Below are 27,123 nucleotides of genomic sequence, written 5' to 3'. Positions count from 1 at the left end.
TGTTTGAAATCACAAATATCTAAGGGATATAACACTGTCACTGTGAAACTAGATGAAATGATCACCTCCATTGAAGTCCACCTCTCCTAAACAGTCTCTTGGCACCTTCGAAGCACATCGTTTATGGCAGTTGAATTTGCAATCTGGTCATTGAAATAAAAAAAACAATGACAAATTACGATCACGGTAAAAAGCTGCCATGATGTTCTCAAATGATCTCTTTGAAACACACTCTTCATACCTTTACACTGCATGCCCTGGCGAAAGAGGCCCTTGAGCAGACGCTTGCAGTACTGGCAGATCGTCGGCCGAGTGTAGGTGTGTATGGCGAAGGTGTGCGGCACCTTGACCCGCCCCAGCACCATCTTCTCCATCCAGATGGGCCTGCCGCTCCAGGACAGGATCCGCTTCCCGGCCTCCTGATGGGACCTCTGCTGCTGAGGGTTGGAAGGATTTTAAAAGATTTTAAAAAGTGAAAGATGGAGGGACATCCAGAGGAATTAAAAACCATATGCTGGAAGGAAGCAAATGGAAAAATGGAACGAAGGACGGCCTCAACGGGAGTGTGGGAGAGATAGGGAACGACAGTGAATAATGAGATGGCGGTAGAAGAAGAGACAGAAGTCGGTGGAAAAAGCAAAACTGTCACACTGAGTTAGCATGACTTCGTCGTCGACACAGCCCTGGTGGTCCATACACTGTTATTAGATTTGTCATGTTTTACCACATATAAGCATTTACCACTGCTTTTATATGAATAAATTGAGTCGTCTGGGAGCTCCTGACAGAAACGGGGAGGAAGCGATCTTTCATTTTCGCCAGCGAGCGAGCAAATACACAAACGAGGACTTTTAATGTCATTAGCATAATCATATTTCCTCATGACCTTTCTGAGGGGACACGGACAAGAGGAGAATATTCCATTGTGGGCTTATCCTAAAACTGTTTCATAAGACCTCACTGAGGATCTCTCAGCGCTGAGCTATGCGTCGCTCAATTCAATTTTCTGAATCAGTGGCGTTCCACAACAGGGCCCAGGAGATACGAGGGAAAAAGAGCCAGATTTGCTAAGTTTAGAAACATCACGCACAGCGGCTACCTCACATTCTTGGCTCGTTCACCTGGCTTCCAGTCGGATTTAGGTTGATGTCAAAACTGCAGCCAGCTCAGTGTATGCACAGAGGATAAAAATAATCATCACAGTCGCCGACTCCTACATTCGGTGGATCAGCAGATACTGACGTCTTTCCAACTTTCTTTTTCTTCTTTGATTAGTTTGGGGTTCGCCCCTTTTGGGAATAACTCACTTAACTCACTCGTGACTCAACACATCTGGCTCCAGCACACCTGAGACACCAAGGAGAGCAACGGCAGCTGACGGCACATGGCGTCCCAGCAGATCTCCGGTTCGAAAAGAACTCTGGAGAGAGCTGAGTAGGCCGAGCTCGGAGCCGTGGTTCACAGGTCTGCTGGTGGAGGACTTCAGGAAGTTCAGCTGATAAGTACGAGTAATCCATAACCTCCCTATAGTCAGATAGTCTGTCGGCACGTAGGGAAGTGAGGAATACGAGGGACTAAATCATAGTCTCACCTCATCCAGGATGACGACGGCATTCTCAGCAGGTGGAGGCCGGGGGACAGAGAGGGACGGTACGGGCAGGGAGACATTGGACAGTCGCCTCTTCCTCACACCGGTGCAGTTATTTGGGATCTTAAAGGCACAGCGCTTGTGGTAGTTCAGCCCACATCCTTAAAAACAAAAACACAGAAGACATCAGTCACAAATAACAAGGATTTATTTGGAAAATTAGCTACAAGATGCATGAAAAGGCCTGTATACCACAATTTATGACTATGTGTGTTTGCACTGGTTGATGAATTAATGTTTTAAATTGAATTCACAGTCAGGGAGGTCTTCAAACGCTGCCGTGTGACAAGAACATGAAAGAGTTTGATCTGATCCAATAATGGCAAAAAATGAAAGCGAGCCGTCGTGCCATAACTCCACTGGGATCTGAATGTCAAGCATTTCACTGGCTGCAGTGCTTGGACTGAATCTTTCTTGTTTGCTTGTGTATCTCTCAGATACATTCTTGAGGTCAGAGATGTCATGTGTTTGTGCATCTGTGTGGCTACAATAGGAGCCAGGCTGGATTTCTAGTGAAAAGGTCTTAGAGAAGTCAAAGGCTCGGGTGAGAAACAGTTTGCTGTGTAGTGTTTGTCCAGGTGTGTGTGTGTGTGTGTGTGTGTGTGTGTGTGTGTGTGTGTGTGTGTGTGTGTGTGTGTGTGTGTGTGTGTGTGTGTGCGTGTGTGCTCCTGACCTTCACATTTGAGCCCCTGCCGCACCAGACCCCAGAGCATCTCCCCGCAGTAATCGCAGAAGGTGGGGGCCTTGTAGGAGTGGACAAAAAGGGCATGGGGTCGGATCTGGAAGTCTTCAACTGTCGCTTGAGCTAAAAAAATACAAAAAATACGACACACAAGATGTATAACTAAAAGTTGGCCGGAGCAAAAGAAATCTGGAAAATCATTTTGCAAAGGAAACTGAAGGATTAGAAGAGAAAAAATGAGAAGAGATGACAAAGGAAGCAAAAGAGCAGCAGTTTAACACATGTATATAACAACTATTTCATACCGTTTTTATTATTAAAGCAACACTGCAGACAATACAGTCTCACTGTATATGTATCTGTACTTGTGTTGGGGTAAAAACTTTAAAGGAAGTTTTCTTCACAAGAAAGCAAAGAAGAACCTGTCTGCCGGTGCTCTCTTGTAAATGCCGAGTCCACTTTGCTCCCCTAGAGGGCGTCACATCTTCACTGGCACGACTTCAATTTCATCATTGCTTGTATCAAAGTGACAGGGCACACCCATAGGAGAGCAGAGACCCACAGTGTGACCCTGTTATATCCATCTTTGTTATTTTGCACGTAATAATAAATCCAACAGAGCTGTGGCCATGTTTTTTTTCTTTCTGTTTCTCTTCCTCTCTTCAGGGTTTCTGCTGTTTGTGTCAAACAGACGCTCTGAGCTCACTGCTGGAAGCGAGGCTCGGTTAATCATGACTGTGAATCATCAAAGATGTGGAGATGAGTAAGATCAACTTGTGTGTTTGCACGTGTGTGTGTGGGGTGTGGGGGGGTGTGTGTGTGTGTCTCTTCTTTTGTGTTCCTCTGCAATCCTTTGACCAGTGACACAATAGTTAATCTTTACACTCAGGTTAAGCTGCAGAACTTGCTGCAGGAGTTAGTGCGGGTAACGGTGGTGTCACCTAACGTGTGTTAGTGATTCAACCGATCACTTTTTTTGTCTCCTTTGATGAGCGAGGACAACATTCTCAGCTGTTGTTTGCCCGTGATGAGATGCAGACATGCACAACAAAGTATTTGGCCAGTAATAAATTAAAAAGAGCATTTCCTTTGTCAGGAATCTACACATGCTCCATATAATATAAAGAGAAAACATGCTTGGAGAAAAAAAAGTCAGTCAGAGGGGGAAAAAGTCTTAGATGTCACAGGAATCCTCGCTGGCAGTTAAATTGAATCAATTCGATTTGTTCACTTGACAAACAAAATGCAACATTTCCACAGAAACGATAGGTCGAGGGCTAATTTTAGCGTCGCGGCCTGGGACCAATGTGATGGGAGATATTTTTTGCGCAGCATTAATGTAAGCGGGGATCGTCTGGCCACATTTTTCCACGGTGGGGTGATGCAGGCCGTTTTGATTTGAGAGAGGAAAGAGCACATAGGCAGGTCACATGTCACAGCTCCCTGGCACAGGCACATGAAAGGCAGCATTCATGAGCGTTTTCACACACGCCTGCAAAACAACTGGCTGCTTCTTAGCTGCCGCAGTGTTATGTATTGCCCGTCGTGCTTATTAGCATCAAACAACGGCGAACATAAGCTCAGCGCGTTGTTTTTCGCGGCCCTTCTCACGAGCGGAGAGGCTCACAATGATTTGCTTTGAGCCCGAGAGTTTACAAAGTTTCCATCTGACAAAAACATGTTTGCCATATTTACGACAAACCGACAGCATTATAAAACGGCAATTTCACACCGCCGCTGGTGGCGAATGAGGAGCCTGCGAGAGCCGGTGGGAACCTGAGGCAGCGAAAAACAGAACAAAAGGGACAATCGGTCAGGCCAAGCCTCAAACCTCATGGGCCTGAGATGGCCTGCGCTGCGTCCGCTGTGTCCAGGGCCGGCCCTTTACATCAGAGCTTGTTTACACTCCACGGGTCTACTACAATCACTTACTGCAGCAAAAAAAAAGCCCTCGCCTTTGAGCCCGCAGCCAAGAAAAAGCCACTTCTGCCTCCCTCCCACAGCAAGAGAGATATCCACATGGTCTCTCTCCCGCAGCCGCAGAATCCAACAGCAGGTTGGCCAGGGAGCGCAGAGGCGAGGGATGACAGGGGACAAATTGTGGGGCGGAAAGGGTTCATATTTTCTCTGAACCAAATGAAAGGCTTGGGGATGTGGATCACTCAGCTTGTGCTTCCCAAACAAAGATCAAGTGTCTGACATAGCAAAGCCCCTCTGAAGAGGAGGGACCACGTTTATGGAGTGTTGGGTGAAAAGGAAAGGAAAAAAACGGCTTGCATATGTAGCAAATCTTACATCTCCTTAGCGAGTATATCTCTATAGCTCCTCAGGTGTGGATTACACCTGCAGATGGATTAGAATGAGAAGACGATAGAGAGAGAGAGAGAGAGAGAGAGAGAGAGAGAGAGAGAGAGAGAGAGAGAGAGAGAGAGAGGAGCGACAAAGGAGCGTACGAGACAAACAGAAACAAAAAGGAGGAAGTTCTCCAGTCTTTCGTCTGCATTCCTCAGCCCTGAAGTATCCTCAGATCCTGAACCTATACAATCATCCCACATAATTCCCCACAAACAATAGTCTCACAGCTCAGGAGAGAGGAGGAGACGCTCGGCACAGGTGGCGTCAAGTGCTTCCTCGCGGAGGCAGATGGAGCAGGAGAGCAGATTAGAGCAGAACAGATACTCTAAAGCCGTTTGCTGCTCCCGGCCCCGCACAGGAAGCTGATTCAGTCATCGCAGGAAGTGACACAGAAAAACACCTGTGTAGATGTAACAGTGGTGGACAATCTTTTCATGCTCTGGCTGCACTGAGCCCGGCATTGAAAAAGAATAGAACAGAAAATGCGATATCATTTCCAGTTATTGAATTCAAGTTGAGGATATTCTGAACGTTTCTTACTGACTGATCATTTTGGTCTTTTGTCTGATATGATCAAAGTATTATTAACATGTGATGCGGATACAAATAAAGTCATGTCAGATTGAGTTAACTCATGTCTGAAGGGCTCAGTCTAACTGACATGTTTTTATTTATAATCATTGGAAATATTTAACTGTGTGGGGATAATTTTCCCCACACAGTTTTCCATCAGAGTTTTTCTTTTCCACTAAAATATCATTCTCTCTCAGAAAATCTCTCTGAAATAGCTGCAGTGCAAGAATAAGTTGAGTTTGAGTTTTGATAACATTTTGATACCTTGAAACAAGTACTTCCTTTAAATAGGTCGAAACGGAAGTTTTGCATAAGGTGCATGTTGCAGCTTTACTTGTGGAACTGCAACTTCTTCTTCTTCTTCTTCTTCTTCTTCTTCTTCTTCTTCTTCTTCTTCTTCTCCTTCTTCTTCATCTTCATCTTCATCTTCATCTTCATCTTCTCCTTCTCCTTCTCCTTCTTCTTCTTCTTCTTCTTCTCTTCTTCTTCTTCTTCTTCTTCGTTGCTCTAACAGTACTGGACAGTGGCTGTACAGCACAACTGCTGCTGGATCGGCGAAGAAGAAGTGATTTCCAGGAAAATAAAATTGCAGTTTTATCTGGGTAAAACGTTTAAGAGGTCATATGGAATCGCTACACAGAACTCTGCATTTTGGGTAGTATTGGAGGCCTTTACCTTGCTGGTATCAGTATCGGAAGGGACAGCATTTAACACTCTCCTGTCATGAATTAACGATTCGGTTGGATTTAAAAGGTATTATGGATTTATTTAGTGTGACAAACTCTCCATCCGTTTGTCAAAAGCTCTGATTTAAATCCAGAGTGAACACATGCAAAATGTTAAATGGTGTGTATTAATATAGTGTTTTCTAGTCTTATTGGCCATTCATAGAGCTTTACAGTACAGGTGACACACCCATTCAAACACATTCATGCTTTTCCTATCACACACCAATTACACACAGCCATCAGGGGCAATAAAGGGTTCGGTGTCTTGCCCAAGGACACCGAAGATGGCCGTAGTCGACCGATCGGATTGGTCATGAGCTTGGCTGCTGACAGGTTTTGATCCACACCTCTGCTCTGGGGCTGAGTACGTGTGCAGCATATATGATATACCACAGTAAAAAGGGAACCATCAATGTAACACCCGGGGTTTAAGCTGAAGTTACCTCGATAAGCTAAATCCTGCTTGGCAGTAAAGGCCTCAGACCTCTGATGGAAACTTTGATGAGGGAGACAGAAACCAAAACAAAAGAAAACACCAATTCATCACAAAATAAAAGCAGGTCAGTGAGTGAGTGTTGTGCTGAGTGATTCACCCGCAGGAATAACATTTCATTCAGGCATGGCAGTTTCAGCGAGTACAGACGACTCTGACAGTATCTGATCCACTGAGCTGCCCTTGAACGAGACAACACAGGCAGTGTTTAATGGAAGGTGTGTCAGCCATGACTACAAGTCCAGCTTCCTCCACTTTATTAGTTTAAGGCAATTGTTTGGATTTTAATAGCACTTGGTTTGTGACGGTCTGGTGGAATTTTTCTCATTTTTCTCCTGTTTGGGGAGTCAAAAGAAGCGTGACCTTACGTCTGTTGGTTTTGGACTTCAGACTGAAACAAACCCTGAGCCAACAGAGTCACTGCACTACATTTTGTATACAGTCTCTGCTGGTTTTTCAGCTGACATACGCAGTTATGAAGATAACTGAAGAAATGTTTTTTCCTCGTTGAAATATATGGGTTAAATAGGCTCTAAAGTCTCTCTTATATTTAAAAATTTGCAATTTTGATGTTTGCGACTGCTACAAAGCCGCTGCATTAAACATTAAATGTAAAAATTAAACATCCCCACCAAAGTCTGATCGTAACCTTTTATGATAAAAAGCAAAAAGTTACTTGGATTACTTATAATCACAGTAAAGCTGCTTTCAGACATGCACTGGACTCCACAGATCCTCCATACTTTCTCTGGAGAAGGTGTATTTATGAACGAAAATGTCAGAGTGTGACTAGTATAGTATAAAGTCTGTAGAAATCCAGGAGCAGTCGATGTGTGAACACATCAGGGAGCCCCCGCTGGATTCACCACGAGCGAGTGGGGGAGTTGATGACACGTCTAACACACGACAGACGATAAAATAAAATAAATAAAAAGACAACAAATATATCCGGATGAATAAGCGGTGACACAGACTTAGAAGACACAGACGAGGATGTCAAGAGAGGTTGTGGTGATTAGAGCTGATGACGGTGTCAGGGTGCTCCAGTGATCTACGCAGCAGAGTTAAAACGTGACTTCCTGTCTCTGTGTGCTGCAGCCGGGTGCTCCACCTCTCGTCTGAATAATGCGGAGGATTTAATGCTGTTATGAACACGTGTGTGCAGAAAACCTCCCGCTGTGTTGTGCATGTGTGAAAGGCAAACTCTGGGTAAACTGTGTAGCAAATTCTCCGTATTTTCATGTCTGAAAGAGGTACAAACTCTTGCTGTGTCCCAACCGTGAAGCAGGTGACCTTCGTGGGCAACATATAGACCACAAAGTCGGAAGCGAAATGAGACGATCTCCTTTGAGCCACTGCACAACTGCCAGCATAGCTAGCTCATTAGCTTTGTCACTGGCTTGCAATGCATCCTAGGATAGGTTGCCTCGAGAAGTATCCCCCATTTGGATCTTTTGTCACTCACAAATGAAAGGACACATTAGTCGACCGCATCTTGAGGATACCTTAGAAATGGGACACCCTACTCGCGCCACAATCCATCTTCAAATGCATTCTCTGAAGGTTGTGGCACTGAATTAAGACACAGCTTCTGATTAAATGATTAGAACCTATTGTTCATTCTGTATCTTTACCTTTATTTGCAAAAAGCGAAAGTCGAAAAGGTCTGTCGATACAATACTAAATAGCTTTTAATTTTGTGCCTCTTTTTGAGAGGCACGAGGCACTACTTGAATACACATTAACTTAAAGTTGCAGTGCGGTTTACGTACCAGAGAGCACCACCTCGATGAGGTCTCCTTCATGAATGTCTTCTGCAGAGGTCAGCCTCTGCAGGATGTTCTCGTCGTTCAGGTCGTGGCGGAACAGCAGGATCTTGTCGTACATGCCAAAGAAGCCACACTCGGGGAACTGTGGAGAAGTAGAGATATGAGTTATTAGATGTAGGCAGAGTGAAGATGCTGGTGAAACACTGAGCCTGATAAAAACGAAAATGATAGAGGTGATGTGTGCAATTTAAGATTAAAACAAACTGTAAATCTGATTAAGAAAGCTGACAGAGTTCGTCTGACTCATATTCACAATCTGTGCAACAGTAAACATCCAGAAAATACACACAAGCACACACACACCAGTTACATCATATCCAGTGGCTTACATCACAATCCGTATGAGGAGTATTTTGAAACCTCAGGAAGTGAGCTCCTGCTAAGACCTGCTTTCCTCTCTCAGACAGTCTACGGCATAAAGTTAGAGGAAATACCACGAAAACAACCCTTCACTGACAACTGATACTCAATTTCCCTTCCACCATCAATATTAGTGGCCCACATTTATTTTCATTCGTAAAAACCAGCTGCAAAGCATTATGAGCAAATCTTGAGTATTTTATTTCCCACTTTTCCATTAATACATTGATATCTTAATGCAAACCAGGAATAATCATGATAAAATGCTTGAACAATATTTTTCAGTAAAGTAATGCATTCGGTGTATGTTTTAATAAAGGTGCACACAGAAAAATCCACTTTTGGCCAATTCTGGCACTACCAAGGTCTTCGGCAACAGCATCTGTCGCCGTCATTGCAGAAGTCTGGGCCAAACCAAACCGAGACAAACCAGGTCATGAACTGGAGCCGAGCGCACTGACGTAAAGTCATGTGACAGAGGAAGGGGGCGGGGAGGAGGGTGGGAGAGTGAGGCGTGCAGGAGGAGGAGGAGGTAAACATCCTGTGAGGAGTAGAGGAGAATCAGCGCACAGGAAGTGCAGCGCCAGTCAATACTGAGTCACTTCCTGTACTGAGGGCAGCTCAGCCTCTTGGAGAGCAGTGTTCTTGTCATAAGCATAGAGCTACTAAAAATGATATGGACACATGCTGTACACAAAAAGTGTGTATATGCAAATATCAATTTTACAAATACACAAATTCAAGAAGAATGCCGTTTTGAACACCAGGGGAATCTTCTCCACACCATAACATCACTTTTTGCAAACCCGCCCGAGTGGAAAAAGCCGATCATCAGTAGATGGATGTCCTGAATGGTAGGAATTCAGGAATTGGGGCACTGTAATTTTACACCAAAGCCCGAGCGTCAGGATCAATGCCAAGCAGGCTGGTACTGGAAGATCTACCAGCTGTTTCCCCCTGAACACGGGTCACACACAATGGGCCACACAAGAACAATGCCACTGCGGCCCAGGAGCCCTGAGGTTGGCATGGTGTCTGTGCACGGGACGCAGAAGACACCTGCAGCCCTTTGACCACCAACAAACACACATACAGAGACAGTGAGAGATTGATGACTCAGGAAAACACAGGGTACACACTAGACGACTCAGTTCAATCTAGAAATAAACAATATATAGTTTGAACATCAGTATCTCAGAGTGGACATGATATACAACTGTTACATCACAAAGGATGTCATGTAAACTAGAATCCGATCCGATAAAAAAATGTATTGTACACAACCATAGACATCGGTCATATCATAGCTACACCAAGGGCTAACAGTAGGGCTGGGCTATCTGGCCAAACCTTATATCAAGACAAAACTTGATAAATGAATCAATAATAATAATAAATAATAAATCTGTCGATATTAATAATTATCATGATGAATGTCACATTATTATTTCTTATATGTTTATATATTCATATATATTCTTCTCGAAATGGCGTCGTTAAAGGGATAGTTAACTCAGAAATAAAAATTCACTTATTATCTACTCACCCCGACCAATCAGTCGGTAACCTGCACTATTATTTCTTAAAAACACACCCCTGAAAATTTCAAATTAAATAAATATATATCTTTAAATTCTATTCACCTCTTATCACATATCTCAAAACCAAAACGATCAACATTGCATCATTGCACTTAAGGCCTGTGGTGTGTTTTTGTGAGATATGAGACATATTTTGTGACAATGTTAATGCTACTTTATGTTAATGATTCTGACCTCCATCGTATAAAGAGAATTCAGCTGCTGCAGACACAAACAGGAGAAGGAAATAATTACACGGAAACAGTTTGTGAAGGAGAAAGTTCTGCTGAGCTCCGAGCACTCAACACCGAGGCACGTGGCTGAATGATGGAACGTTTCCAACTCGCCCACTGCTTCTGACACAGCTACATCCTAAATCCTGTCACCATCTGAGGTGATTGATGCGATGTGGCCTAAACCATCACCACCACCACAGGCAAGGGCCGGGGAGGGTGGGTGGGCGGGGGGGAAACATCCTTCCTGAGGCAGCTGCAGTGTCATGGTGGGGTTTTCCTCCACTCTCCTGACATGCCTGCTCTCCGACACACACACACACACACACACAAATTGGAGCCCAGGCCCACATCTTGCCAGCTGAAGTCACCTCCTGTTGGCACTTTGTGCAACACTTTCCAGTGAAGAGAACAGGTCCCATTCCAGAGCAGGAGCATCTGCAGGCCGGCACGTAACAACCCCGAGGCCAGAGGACACTACTTTTTTCCAAGGTCCGTTAAAGCAAGAGGAAGGTACAAGAACAATAGATGGGCTGGTTGGGGGCACATTTTAACAATATGTTGTTCAGTTCAAACGGATGAAAGTTATAATTGATGGCCAACCTGCGGGGGTATGAAGTAGAAATCCCCATATCAACACATCTCTCCACCCTGCGTGTAAAAACAAACCATTCACCTCCACCGTGCTCCCGTACACACATGCACACTCACACACACCCTCACACACACCCTCACCCGCACATGCTAGCGCGTTGGTCTCCAAAGCCCATAGTGACTAAGCATGTCTATTGTCATCTTCTAACGCAAATCCATTCAGAGGAGCAGCCGCGACCACACACGCACACCAAAGACCCCGGCCGCGGAGGAGCTGTGTGTGAGGTCCACAAGTCAGCCTGGAAAGACGAGTGGAAAGGGGCTTTGCTGTAGTAAGCTTTTGTTAAACGAACTAATCCTCCATTGATATGCTAAATCCTGTTAGATGGAAAGAGAGTGAGAGGCAGGAGAGGAGAGGAAAAGAAGGGAGATGATTTGGGTTGGGTGGGATAGGTCTGGTTTGAATGATCAAGTGCGCAGTTGATTGTAGCTGTTTTACAAAGCTCAAAATAATACATTGGAAAATGACTCATAACTCTGCCATTTGCATCTAATGATAAATGTGATGTAAAAAACGGGGGGAGGGGCTGCGGCTTGTTTTGAATGTTCCACTCAATTTCTTTGCTATCACTGTGAAATGATACGCCATTTCTTTAGACTTGAACGCAGCAGGAAATTGTCCAGTTGTCAGACGAGTTCACAACAACAGGAAAATATCCAGAGCATTCAGGTGAGGGGTGGGGCCTGGGTAAAACACGACGCATAGAAAAAAACGTGTTTTGGTTTACTGCAAATTGACACCAGCGTCGGCCCTTATCCCAAAAAGCTCTCGAATCTCGTTTTCTTTCCAAGTCGACATCTTCATCAGCGTCTTCTACGTTTGTGGCTCCTCTTTTTCCTCCTGACATATTTGTATTCTTTTTCTTTTTGTCCACTTGTGCGTCCGATATGTGTTGCAGTTAGCCTTTTTTCATCAGCTGCTGTGAATGAGCTGTTAAGTGCTCTGACATTTTAATAGGGGGCTGTCGGGTAAAGTTCAGGAAAATGTCTGGAGCAACTCATTCAGATATTTGCGTCCTCACATACTCTGTGTGGAGACTCTCAGTCACAGAGGACAACAAGAGCTTGCGTTGAAAAAGAACAGCGTGCACATGATTATGTGGTTTAGACATTTGAGTTTGATGTGTGTGATGTGTGGCGGAGGTGGCTGGCAGAAAGAGGAAGCGGCGGTGCGAGCGGTGCACCGGCTCTGAGTGATGACCATGTGATTACAGTGAGGAAAAGTATGCTGCCTGACCTCCGGCTTCCTCACACCTTTATGAGTCTGGCAGCAGGCCACACACATGTGGAGGACAGTGGCTATTGGTTTTAGTCTCTCTAAGGCCCCCCTCCTGATAAAGCCCAGTCTGCTCTGATTGGTCAGCTGGCCCACTCTGTTGTGATTGGTCAACCCCTTCCAGCACGTGTACAACAAAATTGGCCTCTGCTCTCGCCATACCTGGCTTTGTGAGGGGGCATGCCAGATGAACTAATACCGCTTTTCCATTTAGCACGTATACAAGGGTTTTTTAAATGTGGGTAAAGACAAAAAGGCGGTGCGTCATGGCGCTCTCTAAACTTGCTTTCTTGCCTTTCATCCATCACTGCCGATTGGAGCAGGAGTCGACATAAGCCTGTGTCTACTGCAGAGTTATTTGACCTGGGACTGAATGCAGTTTATATCCCATTGCAAACAAAAGCCAGATATTATAGGGTTTTAGTAGGTTTTTTTTAACAGTGGCAAAAGGGCTTTACTATGCAAATGTGGGGCATTGTGGTGTCACATGACATCATGATGATACGGAAGTATTGGCCCGACTATTGACGGGCCAATACTGCCTGTGTTTCAGGAGCTTCAGGATCAGCATTTTCTGTGGGGGACTCCTCTAACTGCAGACTTTGAGCTTTTTAACTTTGCTAAATTTTTACAAACACAAGAAACCTGTACAACAAACTAGAGTAAAGAAACACTGAAAAAGCATCACATGTCTCCTTTAAAGAAATGACTGAAACAATTAATAGATTATCAGAACAACTGCTCATTTCTCTGTCAAACCACTAAGTCATTAATAGGCTGATAATTTTAACCCTGTGCAAATGCATCTTTTTCTTCATATGTCCTCAGTCAGCAGTGCCACCAACAATGGACCTTTTCAATAACACTCCTCAAAGTGGATGCATTTCAAAATGTGTGTTGTGGTGTGTGTGTGGGGGAATAAAGAGTTTTTCCAAATTCTGTATTATTGTCATGTGACCATTGGCAAGTTGTCGTCATGTGACTTGTTTTTCACAATGTTCACTTGCTGGCTCACGCCATTTTTAAGTCTTGATCTGGAAATTATAATCAGATAGAGCCAGAATTGTATATATTTAAATAGATACTAGAGTTGTCACTATGCAATGTGATAGACTTATATTCGGAAAATCAAACAAATGTGTTCCATCACGTACTCCATATACGATTTAAGCATTTTGCTATTGCCCTGGCATTTCACTGCAGACAGTACACCAGGAGAAATAAACCTGAAATGCTGGAGTGGATGGAAAACTTAAGACGTGTTCTTGTCCATGCGCCAGTTCGAATCCAAAGTCCAGCTGGGAAACTGTGCAAGTGAATAAGCAACAGACTTACTCAGCAAATACTTCTGATGTGCCTTTGAGCAGGCACTCAGGCCAGCACTGAAGACTACTGTTATACAGACAAAAGCAGAGGCTGAGGGATTATCCAACCAACCTCCCTCAAGAGGTCTGAACCTAAATATTTTCATCAAGGTACAGGGCTCTTGTGAAACAGTCAGGAGGAAGGAGCCGCCGCTTCGTTTAGCTTGAGGTGGCAAGATAAAGACTATCATAAGATCAGAATGACACAAGGTGCTTTTATTCACCGGATAAATAAGTCCATTGACTAACAACCCTGCGATGATTTAATAGTGCTGAGACACAGATCACACTGCTGCCCCAGAGACCTACATCAGAAGACACAGGATGTGGACTTCTCTTCCTCTTATTCATCTGAAGAGAAGAAAGGGCCAATAAGAAGTGTGAAACAAATTACATATGTTATATTCAAACTCGGTTAATAACTCAGAGCAAGACTGGATGACATTCATGCAGAGCAGATTTAATAGATAACATGTGCTGCATCAACGTGCTCCTCAGTCACTCATGAAACCAGAGGTTCCACTGAGCTGCAGTGCGGCTTTCACAAATAGGAAAACAGTGTTTCGTGTCAAAACAATGGGGGAAACATTATTTGACTTTGAGGTGCACGTCGATGCCCACAACAGAGGAAAATCCACTTCAAGAACTCGTCAAACGAACGCATTGGAAAATCCAATTATGTGCTGCACGCGAACCTTGGGGGGGAGCTGTGTAATTACTTTGTTCAAGTCACATCAAACACAGTGTGGAAAACTGTGTTAATTTATTAAAGTCAACTTTGGAATGGTATTTGTTTTCATTACATATTATTAAAGTAATGTGCAGCAAAAGTTTTTTCCACGCAGCGCCGTTAGAGAAACACATGCGCAGCCAATCAAACGATTACTACATGTGGGCATCAGCGACGGCATGTTGGAAACTCTCTGGTTTTCGGTGGTGCTTTAACAGTTTCCACGTAATTTGGCTCGATGTGGAGTTGAAATGAAGCAAATTCAATAGAATGTATTGATTATCATTACAACCAAAATACATCCCATTCAATTCAAAGACATTATTATAATTTTTTCTATCAAGAAGAAGTGATGTTCCAACTGAAAAGGGGCTCAGCAGTGAGCATATATTCTTGCGTAATGTCTTCAGGCACTGACATAAACACAATGTTCACAACTTCTGCACTCAAGAATAAATGAATACATGACTAACTAGAATGGCAGTAGAGTGCATACCTCCACCACGGCCCAACATCCATCCATCCATCCATGATCTATACCGCAAATCCTTACCTATATACTGGAGCCAATCTCCTCTGACATTGGGTGAGAGGTTGGGAACCGGGCCAACATACAGTATAGAGACAAACAGCCATTCACCCTCATATTCACAGATATGATTAATTGAGAGTCTCCAGTTGACCTAACCCCAGTCTGCATGTCTTTGGACTGTAGGAGGAAGCTGGAGTACCCGGAGGAAACCGAGGAAATGAAGAGAACTGTTCATCTTATCAGCTTCACACTTGTCATGTGTAATGTTAAGTGCCCAAGGAAGTGCAGTGTCGAATTCAGTGCCATCTGGACAAAAGATATGTTCAGTATTAATTTCAATAAGCAGACAAGAAGTGCTCTATAGCAGCAACAGCTGGGACTCATCAGCATAAGTGACGTTGTTGATCACGACAACAGGCGTGTTCATAACAACCGGTTCCCCAGTTAGGGGTTCTGCGTACTGAGTCGATCTTCACTGAACTCGGACTAAACAGGTGAACAGCTCTTTGTGCAGCAGCGGGGCCGCAGCTTTCAGGGTTCTGTGGTATCCTGCAGTCGCTCTTTATTTGCTGCACTCTCAATTACTGCAGATCACGATTTACGGTTTCAGAAAGAAAAGCTGCAACCAGCAGCACCACAGGCCAAACAAACAGACCATTCCAAACAGGCAGACTCAGACCGGCCACTTCAATGCCACATCTGAAGCATGAAATAACTGTGCCGTTTCAATTCAGGGGGGTTTGGGAAACATGAAACTCGCATCATGGCTAAATAGAGTGAAACATTTTTTCCCGAAATGTTGCACTATTCCTTGAATATCTGTCCCAGACCTAGTGCATTTTGTGTCTAGCTCTAATTTAAACAAGATCATCCTAGAAATTAAGCTGAATAAAACTGTATTCAGCTGCAACAGGTGAACAGTTTACAAATCCCTTCACATTATAAAGAAGGTGACCACATTGATTACCACAGCAATATATTTTAGATCATTTTGCAGGGCGCCTTGCACTGCTCAGAGAGAGAGAGGCAGCGATACATGCTTTATGTCAGTGGTGCATTACATCAAACTATTTGCTCCTGCGTTTGCAGACACAGGCCAAGACAAACAGTCTACAGCTGGAAGAGGAAAGTCTGTGCAGCTCACTGACAAAGCACCACCCTCATGTGGGTTATATTTGAGCGAGTATCTTTGTACACATGCAGGATGAAGTATCCCATCACCCTTCACAAGACATTCATAATATGTGCTGCGCCTCATTCTCCTTAACTCAAGTCAGCTTCTTTTCCACCTCAGGAGGAAGACTCCACTAAAAGCAACAAACTAAAGCAGCAGAGAGGAAACTCATGTGGTCAGGAGTGCGGCGAGAGAAGCTGTGACTTTCTCACTCGACTCTGACTAACTCGTTTCCTTCCATGTGGCTGTACATGGCTCATTGCTCATTCATATGTTTTTTTTCTTCGACTGTATCATCGCAGAGCACATCAGTATGTTCGTCAGGAGTGTAAATCCAGCGTGAATGATGCTGATACTTGTCAGTGAGTGAAATGAATCTTTACTCCAAATCCGTCTGGAAACCTGTCAATTTCAGCATTCACGACACAGTGCAAAACCTTACTAAAGTCAATGTATGTAAATATTATCAGCACAATGTAGCTAAATTATAAAAAGTCAAATTACTCACAGTGCAGTAAAATGTTTACCTATTCTATTGGATTAATATTACAGCATTCATGTGTATGTTGCCTTTTACTGCTCGTAGTCGTTTAAGGTGGAGCTCATTTGAACAATTTTATTTACTGTTGTTGCATTTTACAGCTAATTCAAGAGGCTTTTTAAAGAGTTGATTTTCTCAACATACAAAGGAACAGTCCATTTTTCAGTTTATCACAAACATTCAACCTCAATACACCTGGAGATGGTTTACACTGACATCTGAAAAGTAAAGCTGTCAGACAAATGAAGTCAGTGGTGTAGTGCAGGGTGCACAACGTATACCCATCACCTCTGATACGCGTCATTCAGCAGAGTGCTGCTGCTGCAAGCCTATTTTTCTTATAGGACGCGCAGGACCCGCCTTACACTGCGTCTGATTGGCTAGTGCTTGATGCCTGGTTTAAGTATGAGGAGTGGTGATTGGTTCGTTAGAATAGGACTATCAGAGTAAGCTGTCAGACAAGGAGTGAAAAAGTACATTTCCCTCTGAGATGTAGTGGAGTAGAAGTAAAAAGTTGCATAAATGCCAATACCTATGTTAAGTACAAGTACCACAAATGTGTACTCACGTTCAGTAATTGAGTAAATAGTTACTGTCCATAACACAATGGAAACACACTTTCGAAACTTATTGTTATTATTATTATTATTATCATAGCCTCAGCTGTGACTCTTCCTGCCAACAAGCTGATTCTGCAGCTTCCTGTGAATAAGTGTCAACATCATGACAAAGCGACTTATTGTTTAACCAACACATGAGAGCTCTCAAGACAACGTTGCCTTTTTTTTAATGCATGTTTCACAAAAGTACGAACACCGAAGTCTGGCTGAGACGTAGTAAGATGAGAAACACAGGGGTCTGAGAAAATGCCAAGAATTTATATGCAATTAATTAACTTCTGACTGTAAGCGGAGAGCTCTGTGTGTTTGTGTGTTGTGTGTGTGTGTGTGTGTGTGTGTGTGTGTGTGTGTGCGCGCGTGTGTGTGTGTGTGTGTGTGTGTGTGTGTGTGTGTGTGTCTGTGTGACTGCAGCCTACGCGAACATGAGCGCATCTACAGTTCTGGTGCAGACAAAGTGGAATCACAACTCTAACCACTGAGCTCAGGTCCAGGGCCACGTCCAGACCACAGCGTATAAGCAGGAGACTCTACACTTGTCATCCTAAACCTCTTCAAATCATCAGGAGACTCTAACAAAGCTATACCACTTACCCAATTCACATCCACCACAATCGCTCAGGGTTTCCAGCCAAATGTCTCCGTGTTCCTACAAAACACGTCGCTGCGAAGCTCTCCAAAGAAAAGCCCTTAATTATTTCAACAGGCTTTTTGATTATTTGGATCCAGGGAAACAATACTCCTCTGTGGTAGTTTGGCCTCAAGTACAGTTGCGCTGAAGTGGAGTGGGAGGATAATTGTGGTGAGGTCACTTGTTGGTTACTTGCCACTGTATATCGCCAATGGAAGCCAGGTGGCTTGTGGCCTAATAGCTCTAATAATTTCTATTTTACACACATGACAGAAACTTACTCATCCTTCCTCGATGACGATGTGCTGCACACGTGTGGGTGTTTGCATGCATGCATCTGTGTATATACTATGAGTGTGTGAGTATTGCATGCAGTGTCCAGAGGCCAGGCAGAGGAGAGGAAGGCTGAGTCACAGGATCCAGAGCCTCTCAGGAAGAGAGCAGTGTGATCTAAGACATGCTTGCTTGGCCAGGCCCCCGCACGCCGCTGATGAGTTATAGCCCCGCTGCGATCCTCCGCCAGGGCCCTCCACCTCAGAGATACACTTCATCTCCCCCTCTCACAGGCCTGGAGTTGCGGGAGGACAAGCCACCAGATTCACTGCCACACAGGGCAAATAAACAAGTGACCCTCGGGGAATTTGTGCGAAATTGATGGTGACGGCCCTTTCTCTTATTCTGGTGAAGCAGGAGGTCTGAGGGTGGGCCGTAATCACACAGATGTAGGAACACGCTGCTGTTGCTCGACTGAAATGTTCATAATTGCTCTGCGTTGCATGTAATAAGTTGGGCAGCAACTACAGCCGCTTGAGGCTTTCTACTTCTTCATGATTAATAACAAGAACTTCCTTATACAGAGGTTCTTTTGTTGAAATACAATAGCACCTACATAATAAAAAATAGTTTAAACTAAACCCAGGGTCCGGCCAAATTCCAACACCCAGGCTGTCACCGTGTCTTCAACGCGGAGGCAGTTTCTCAGAGTGTTTAAACACACAGACAAGAGTAATTGCGAGTGCAGCGTAGGGAAAAGCCATTTGAACGCAGACACACACACTGACTGCACAGGCAGCACTGCTCCACCGACCACAGCAGATTGGAGAGCGGGAGCACAGAGAGAATATGGAAACAGGGAGCGGCTCTGAGGGGGAACTAACCGTAACGGCGGCAAGCTCGGCTGGAGGAAGACACACAGCGACAAAAGGGGTCATGCTGAGTGGCTGACTGTTTCGCTTGGGTTCAAAAAACAAATCAAACAAAGGCAGGATTATTACACGACTACTCCTCTTTCCAATTTGGCTGGTGGTGTTTTTCGTTAAGCTGCTTCTTATATGGCGTGGCCCTTTTGCACAAGGCTTCTTATTCTATCAACAACTTGTGGTATCAACATGTAATTGCACTTCCGCGCCCCCTGCCACCTTCCTATCAGTTTGACAGATCACCCGCTGCGCTGAAAAAACAGGAAAGGCAAACAGTGCTAAGAAAACAGCACAGAAGAAGACATTCTGCAACCGGCTCATTCTGCCGGGATCGATAATTCCACACATATACGACTGTGTAGCTGCAACACACACTACACGCTCTCCATCGCCGGACCCTGGAAGCACTTGTAGCTGTTGACAGATCTGCTGAGGTCATGATTATAACATCTGTTTGTACCGGGCGCATGGAATGAAGGGTTGTCCAGTTCAGAGAAGCAACATTAGTGATTAAAGGCAGGGTTGGTGAGTTGTTTCTGAAACTCTTTTTATCTTATTTGTTGTAATCCTCTTCACGTCCCAGTCAATCAACCATCAATGAATAAAGTCGCAGGACAGTCATAAACACGACCAATCATTTCATTGGACCGGACTCAATGATTGGCTGGCGAATCTGTTTGCAGAGGTGTCAAAAGTACACACATTCTTTACTAAAGTAGAAGTACAGATACTTGTGTTAAAAATGACTAAAGTAAAAATACAAGCACTGATTCAACCTCGAAGTAAAAAGTATATAAGTACAAGCTATGAAATGTACTCAAAGTATAAAGTTTCCCTCTAAAGGTCATTTCTAATGTGCAAAAAAAACTGAGACTCAAGTCATATTAATATAAATCAAGATCTATTTCACTTGAACCACTTTTACTTCCATTAAAAGGAAGATTTTTTGACATCACCTTGCTGTCTTACCAAATCAGAACATTCACCCAGGTGACACATTTCCATTCCGATAAAAACCGGTGTCTACTGCAGAGTCATTTGACCCAGGAGTGAATGCCCATTGTATTTATTCCCATTACAGACAAAAGCCAGATGTTAGTGGGTATTAGTGGTTCGTGGTAGTAGTTTGCTTAAGGGGCTCAAGGAAGGGTTCATATGGACATGTTCTTGTCATTAAGCCAAGTTTAAACCTCCTTCATTCAGCTTTTGTCATGGTTGAAGTCCTCCAAGTGTGCTGAGTTCGTCAGCAGAAGCAGTCAAGGTGGAACCAGGGGAAACTCAAGCCGTTAATGAGTAAATTAATAAGAGTAAAGAAATATCCTCTTTCAGCGATCCGTGTTGTGCCCATGGTTAGAAACTGACGGTGGTCTCTCAGGAAGTACTCGGAAATCCCCACATGTGGTTGGCTTCACAAGGACAAAGTCGCCAGAAATTACGGCTGCCTGCCACTTCAATATAATCACAATCAAAGCCCATTCACGTGGCATTAGCAGAGATTGGAGTGATGCGAGATTATCACCCGGCACTGGCTAAAGTCAAGTGTGCTGAAGGGCATTTCTGGTGCAACCTAGAAGCGCAGAAAATCCGAAGCAAAGCGGCTCTCGGCGGCAGGAGCGGCCCGCCTACTGATGGTTTTGGCATCGGACATCAGGAGTACAGCGGCCACAACCCCCCTCTGTGCCCCCGCACTAGGCCTGCCAATGGGGCCGTCGCAGCCTCCCCTGCCCCCTTCTTCTTCATCTCCACGAAGGGGACCACTCTTCTCCACTCTGTCATTCGCTGACTCTTGTGGCCGGGGCCCTGCGTTCTGCCTTGCCACTTTACATTTAAAGGAGAGCGAGGCGGCAGAAATGTGCACTGCAGATGGTAGAAATTACTTCGCTCACTTAACTTCAGAGACATTTTTTTTTCTTTTCTTTTCTTCTCTCGCTCTCTTTTTCTCTGTTTTCCACAAATTACTCCAAGGCTGGTGGAAATTGATAGATTCCTGCAAGTAGGTCTTCTGAGTTGAACATGGAGGACTTACTTTTCCCAATTGTGATATCAGAAAAGCAAACTTTGGATAACACCAGTATGCCTACAAATGAACACTGTAAACCATCTAAGCTTGAAAAAGGGGCTAAGGCTGTAACAGTGCGTATTCAGAACCAACACCAACAGTGAATATTTTGATTCGGGGGTGACCTGTTTTTTCTTGAGAGGGAGCTGAATGTGCTTTCCAGGAAACGTCTGGCTCCATGTATATCACACATAAAGCCCTGTGCTGTTGGGACGTCCTCTGGGGTGAAATATGGCTGCCAGCTCCATAGGAACATGCAGATGTGGACTTATACTGTTGAAGGGAGGGAGCGAGGGAGGGAAGGAGAGGGGGAGGGAGATGGCTGTGATTTATTTCCCGTGTGTTTCAGTCCGCTTTGGTCAATGTGAAGTGCAGTCCCTCCATTTTCCATCTGCACCCTTCTTTCTTGCTATTTTCTCTTCTCAGTTTCCTCTCCTTGTAGCTCTTTCATTCTCGCTCGCTCTCTTCGCCTATAGACACATTTTGAAATTTTGGATCACAACCTCGAATACTGAGAGATTAGAGTCAGTTATTGTTTCCATAATCACTAAAGTAAAGTTTTCTGGTTCAAATCACAATAACTTTGGCTGAAACAGCCTTCTTTCCTGTAACTCAGTCTAAATAATCTTGAAGAGGAATGTTGAGCCGATCTCATTTGCTCTGCCAAGTGTTACCTTGCATCATGCAAGTGATATTACTTAGAGGTTCAGAACAATCCAAATACCTCATAGCACTCTGGCATTTTACTGTATGTTTCGGACTCAAAACGTCCTTGGTCTCAGTAATCCCAGAGGCAGATGTACAGCCCTCACCCAGAGCTGGGAGTCACAGCACCCCTGACCAGAGGAACCTGTGGCTGAGGCAGCCGCCGTTCACAACATTTTCAGCTGTACTGACAATGCAGCAACATCCTTGAAGGACAAGTACTAAAAGTAACTAGTAATATTTGAGGTTTAACCCTCCAGTGGGCAGCCCCTAATCACGGGAGGTTGTAGTTTGCATGATCCTGTTTAAATGAATCTGAAATAACAACTACTCAGGTACTCAGTAGAGTTCATACCCATGCCAAGGCCCAACAGTTCCCTTAAATTCAATCACGAAGCACCAAATTGCACACACACATAGATATCAGTTTCCTAAGCATGGCAGATTGTTTTCATCAAGATCATTGAATTATTCTCTAAAAGATGTCCTATCTCACAATGTTCCTTGATCTGCCCCCTGATCCAGATCTGCATTGAAATTTAATAGGTTCCTCCCTGACCCAAACCACATCATTCAACTAGTTTCATGGTAATCCATCCTGTAGTTTTTGTGTAATCTTGCTTACAAAAAACCAAACGGACAGGAGTGAGAACAGAACGTCCTTGGCAGGGATAACTACAATAGTTAGTAAATTAATTATTGAGTAACTTAGTTAAGATAAATTATTTTTGTACCAAAGACCTAACTTCTCTCTTTTGCTTGCTCACATTAAAGGCTCTGGATGACATCATCACATTACCTCAACCTGTGTTGCAAAACGTGTTGAAAACGTACGGAGCTGTAACAGGAGATGAGCAGAGTTACACAGGCATATCTCAACAACTAAAAACATGTACAGCATTCAAATTACATTTGGAGTCTCAAGAAATATTTTGTTCATGTTTTTTTTGTACAAAATTTGATGAAAAACATGTCTGATTTTTGTCTTTTTTACTTTATAAAATAAATTATAATACAACAAACATCATGGTGAGTACAAGGCACTGGCAGAACCAGAGTTCAAAGGCTTCTTGTTTTTTTCTGTAGCCTGTCAGAAGAGCTTTACATTTCTCTCTTCCTTATAGCTACTATTAAATACTGACCCATTAACAGGGAAAATCTAACTGTTTAGATGGCCCAGTTGGCATTATAGCATCCATCAAATATGGCAAATGTTCAGTGCTACCAAAACAAGTGTTTAGCTTCAAAATATTTAAGTTTCCTAGCAGTCTAATCCCACCCCATCTCAAGCAACATCACATCATCCCCCAAAAATGCCTGGTTGAGGAGGAATGTTCTGTAGCTGGCCGCCTGTCCCGACTGACCGAGTTGCTAACTGGCACTCATTCTCAGGGAGTCGTGAACTTTTGTCCCGCCACTGCTCCCTCACTGGCTGCACGAGAGGACTTGGGCGACACCAAACAGGAAGTGTTCAACAAGTGGAAGCTTTGGATGTTTATCTCGCGCCCATTCATCAAGCCCCCAAAAAACCAGACAGAGAAGTCGAAACCCAGACCGGGGCTGTCCTTCTCGGAGCCACTGAGGAGCCGTCAGCGGGCCATCATGGGTTAGATCTGGGCTAGATGGTACCCGACTGGGAGGGTCTCTCCGCCACTGGCTGGCCCCTTTCATCCTTTCTCACAGTCCTCAAGGAGCCAAGCCAACAGTCAGCAACCTTGTGCCAAGTGGTGATATCAAAATATTCTTTAGTATTCAATAGATTTCAAGAGCTGTAACTATAGTAGCTGCTCTAAGAGACTAAGCCTATCAGGATCGGGCTGCCCTGGACTAAGGTGGACCTTTACCACAAATGTTGGTGAATGCGGTCCCAACCACTGCTATCAAAACAAACTTCAGATAAGTAAGGGGGAACAGAGGGAAAGCAAATCTATTCTGCGGTTGAGGCTTTAGCAGGAAGAGGAATGAGCTGTACAGAAATCTATACAATACACAGCTATTACAACGGGCTGCATGACTCCCCGTCAAACAATGAAACTGATTCAAAACTAAAGGGTTCAGGAAAGATATGAAATGTCAACCTTAAAGCCACGACACAATATATAAATAAAGAGAGCACACGCAAACATCTGGAAGTTTTACAGCTGCACAACTGAATCCAGAGTGCAGCTGCAGAAAAAGGCTGGTGTTCCCGGTCTGTGAAGTTATTTCTCTGCAAGTAAAAAAAGCATCTTTGACACAAAGGATCATTGAAAATTGGACATGAGTTGTTTTGGAAGATGTTGTTGATGTTGTGCAGCAAAAGATCTCACACATCTTATAGTGAAACCTAGGAACAGGTTTCAAAACAGAAGAATACAAACATACCAACAGCAGCAGCAGTGCAAGCAAAAAAAAGCTGACAACAGACTTTCTGTCCTTAAGCTATGGTCACAAGCTTTGAGAAGAAAGTGGAAAATGGAGATTGCAGATACAGGCAGGGTTGTTGTATTCTCTGAAATGAAATGTATACGTCTTAAACTGGAATCATGCTTCTGTACAAAAGGGTTACACACATACCTAAAGCAGCTATGTGCGTGGGCTCTGAGGTTACACCCATAGAAAGATGTATATAAAGATGGACGACATGCCTGCTCCCTAAAAGTGAAGCCAAAGCGTTTCAATCGACACCTGGTGGGCTGGCAGCAGTAAAAGTCATAAATCCTGCCTCCTCCATGTTAGTGGATGGGACATGGTCAAAGTGAATGGTCAGATAAACAGGTCAAAAAAACACGTCCTTTCTCAAAAATGTAATTTGTCATTACCTCCCCCAAGGAAGTTACGTCTTCATCTGCATTTGTTTGTTTGTAAGTTCGCAAGATAACACAAAATCTACTGCACAGATTACCACAAAATTTTAGTGTGGATCCGAATTAGGGGGCAGAAACAGGATTTTTTTTTTAACTTTCTTTTACATTCAACATTTCCGTTGATTTCTCATCGTATAATCATGGATCTTGATGAAAAAAACAGGCATGTTTAGGGGACTGATGTTTATGAGTGTGTGCATTTTGGTGCAGATCCATAAAAATCTGGTGAATTTAAATGTGGTTTCATAAGGGGACTGTTGGGCCTTGGCGTAGGTATGTGATCTCTAAGTGCCATTCTAGTTACTTATTTGATGCTATATAAAAAATGGGGTGAAACATCATGATCATCACTCACGAATGGCGAATTGGTGATTGCTACTTCAAAGACTCTGGCTCCTAATGCACAAGATGGCACCATTCATATCCGGAATATTATATCATTTCTAGATAGTGGAGTCATGTCGTCCATCTTTATATATATATATATACACTCTCTTCTAAAAATGGAACTACACATTGGGGCAAAGGCAGCGAAAAAGAGCTGTGATCAACCAGCATGGGCGGCCTGTGCTTTCTCCAAGTTTCTGATGCCGGTGGCGTTTGTAAAGACAACATCGAAGACGCCGAAGAAAAGACTCCACCTGTTTATTACTGCAGACCTTCAGTTTACCACGGTTGTTCTGTGTGAATCGATGAACTTACACACAGCAACTGTGAGGCAACAGTTTCTTAATCAGTAACAACACAAGGAAAAGTGGCCTTGATGTAACTCCAGTCCTGTGAGTATGTGTGAAGCCCAGCGTCTCTGTGTATCACAAAGTAAATGAAGGAATGTAAACACAGTCAGTGTGGGGAATACAGGCTACTTAGTGGACAATGCAGTCTGATCCTGTGCAGTACATTCATCCAGTGTTGGTAATATCAACAGCTGGAATCCAACGCCCCACTATACATTCAGACCTACACAGATGGAAGCTATAGAGGGACTCTTGTGTTTAGTTAAGCAGCTTCACTAATCCAATTGGTCAGTGAGGGGTGAAGGAGTGGCGGTTGATTGGCTGTGTATTGGGAAAAACCCCAAAGCCGAGACAGTGCACAGTGGACAAACTACCTTTCCATGTCGGTCCAAAAGCAGCTTGGGATTCCATGAAAAGAAATACGGGGAAAAGTAAATCTGGTTCACTGCTCTTGCTCTGCTGGCACAGTGACCCAGACCCTGATTATCAGCAGGAAGATGAACTTGGTCTGCCACTGTAATACAAGGCCGAGGGCCAGCAAGGTATCAGCATGATAACTAATATGATTTGCATACAAATAAATCCCGCTGTGAATTTTCACAACAGCTGACACAGCGGAAAAGACCTGACACTGAACGGGCAGTTGGGGACGAGCATCCATGTTTGTTGCATGGCTGAGCGGTGAGTCACTCAGCGGAGCAGGCCAGCTCTCAGCGGAGGAAACGGCAGCAGCATGAAGAGGGGAATACACTTCCAGCCAGACTCCATCTCCATGCAGATATTACCACATGTGGTCTAAAAGCCCTTTTCCGTTCTCGCCTCTGCTGCTGACAGACACCTGAGGTTCTGCTGACTGGAGACATCCTGGGACGACTGTCAACAGGGCTGAGCCGGGGTCAGGGATCCTCAGCTGGAAAAGCTGTCCGGCATGAGTGGACTTTGTGAAAGGATCACCGTTGTCACACATATTTCAGAACAAGACAGAGAGGCAGGGCACGGATTGGAGAGCGCAGAAGGCCTCACACTCATATTTTCCATTGATATCAAAGCCATATGGCTTGATTTCATGAAATAGCTGAGGCAGAACACTGCATTTGGCAGCGTTTAATAGAAGAAATGCACAATAATGTGGATGAACTGGCTGGATTTGTCCTGTGTTACTGATGTACAGTATATTATACATTATATGTGCAGGTGTTTACTGTAGATATAGCCCTTTCAAAGTTCCCATGACTGTGGGCCATAAATCAGACGGCTTCCTGTCATAATTTATTGGACTCTGAGGCCTCTTTAGATGAATGCATTCGATATGAAGTGATACACATTCAGAAAGTTGCGATATGTGATCCTGATCATTTTGTGGCAGATTGTCAACAACCCTCAGTGCTTTTCTTTAAAGTGTACCTTCCGCAGTAAGTTTTGGCTAAAGTGCTTCTTCCTGGAAATTCAAAAAATGCCTATATAACGCAGTGCTTGAAGCGGGGCTACGGCACACCTACCTACCACCCTTATCCCCCATACCCCATCCACACAGACATCATAAACACACACGCATACCAATTGCTAAAGGAGTTTCC

The 27,123-nt window shown here is 44.0% G+C and overlaps 1 protein-coding gene across 2 annotated transcripts in view; it reads right to left on the bottom strand.

Moving 5' to 3' along the window:
* prkd3 (protein kinase D3) overlaps positions 1-27,123 on the bottom strand; it is a 45,829-nt gene that overhangs the window by 14,060 nt on the left and 4,646 nt on the right. The window contains exons 3-7 of one of the 2 annotated variants that reach the window (XM_035168630.2): positions 8,252-8,390; positions 2,322-2,453; positions 1,592-1,749; positions 242-434; positions 66-143 (exon numbers count right to left, since the gene is read on the bottom strand). In XM_035168630.2, the coding sequence (XP_035024521.1) occupies positions 66-143; positions 242-434; positions 1,592-1,749; positions 2,322-2,453; positions 8,252-8,390 (700 nt within the window). Of the gene's footprint in view, positions 1-65; positions 144-241; positions 438-1,591; positions 1,750-2,321; positions 2,454-8,251; positions 8,391-27,123 lie in introns of both variants that reach the window. The other variant, XM_047341741.1, reaches the window with a different exon arrangement.

This window comes from Hippoglossus stenolepis, chromosome 10, assembly GCF_022539355.2.
Source record: "Hippoglossus stenolepis isolate QCI-W04-F060 chromosome 10, HSTE1.2, whole genome shotgun sequence".
Taxonomy (NCBI): Eukaryota; Metazoa; Chordata; class Actinopteri; order Pleuronectiformes; family Pleuronectidae; genus Hippoglossus; species Hippoglossus stenolepis.
The sequence above is the reverse complement of the archived record's forward strand: the minus strand, read 5'-3'. Positions and strand labels throughout refer to the sequence as shown.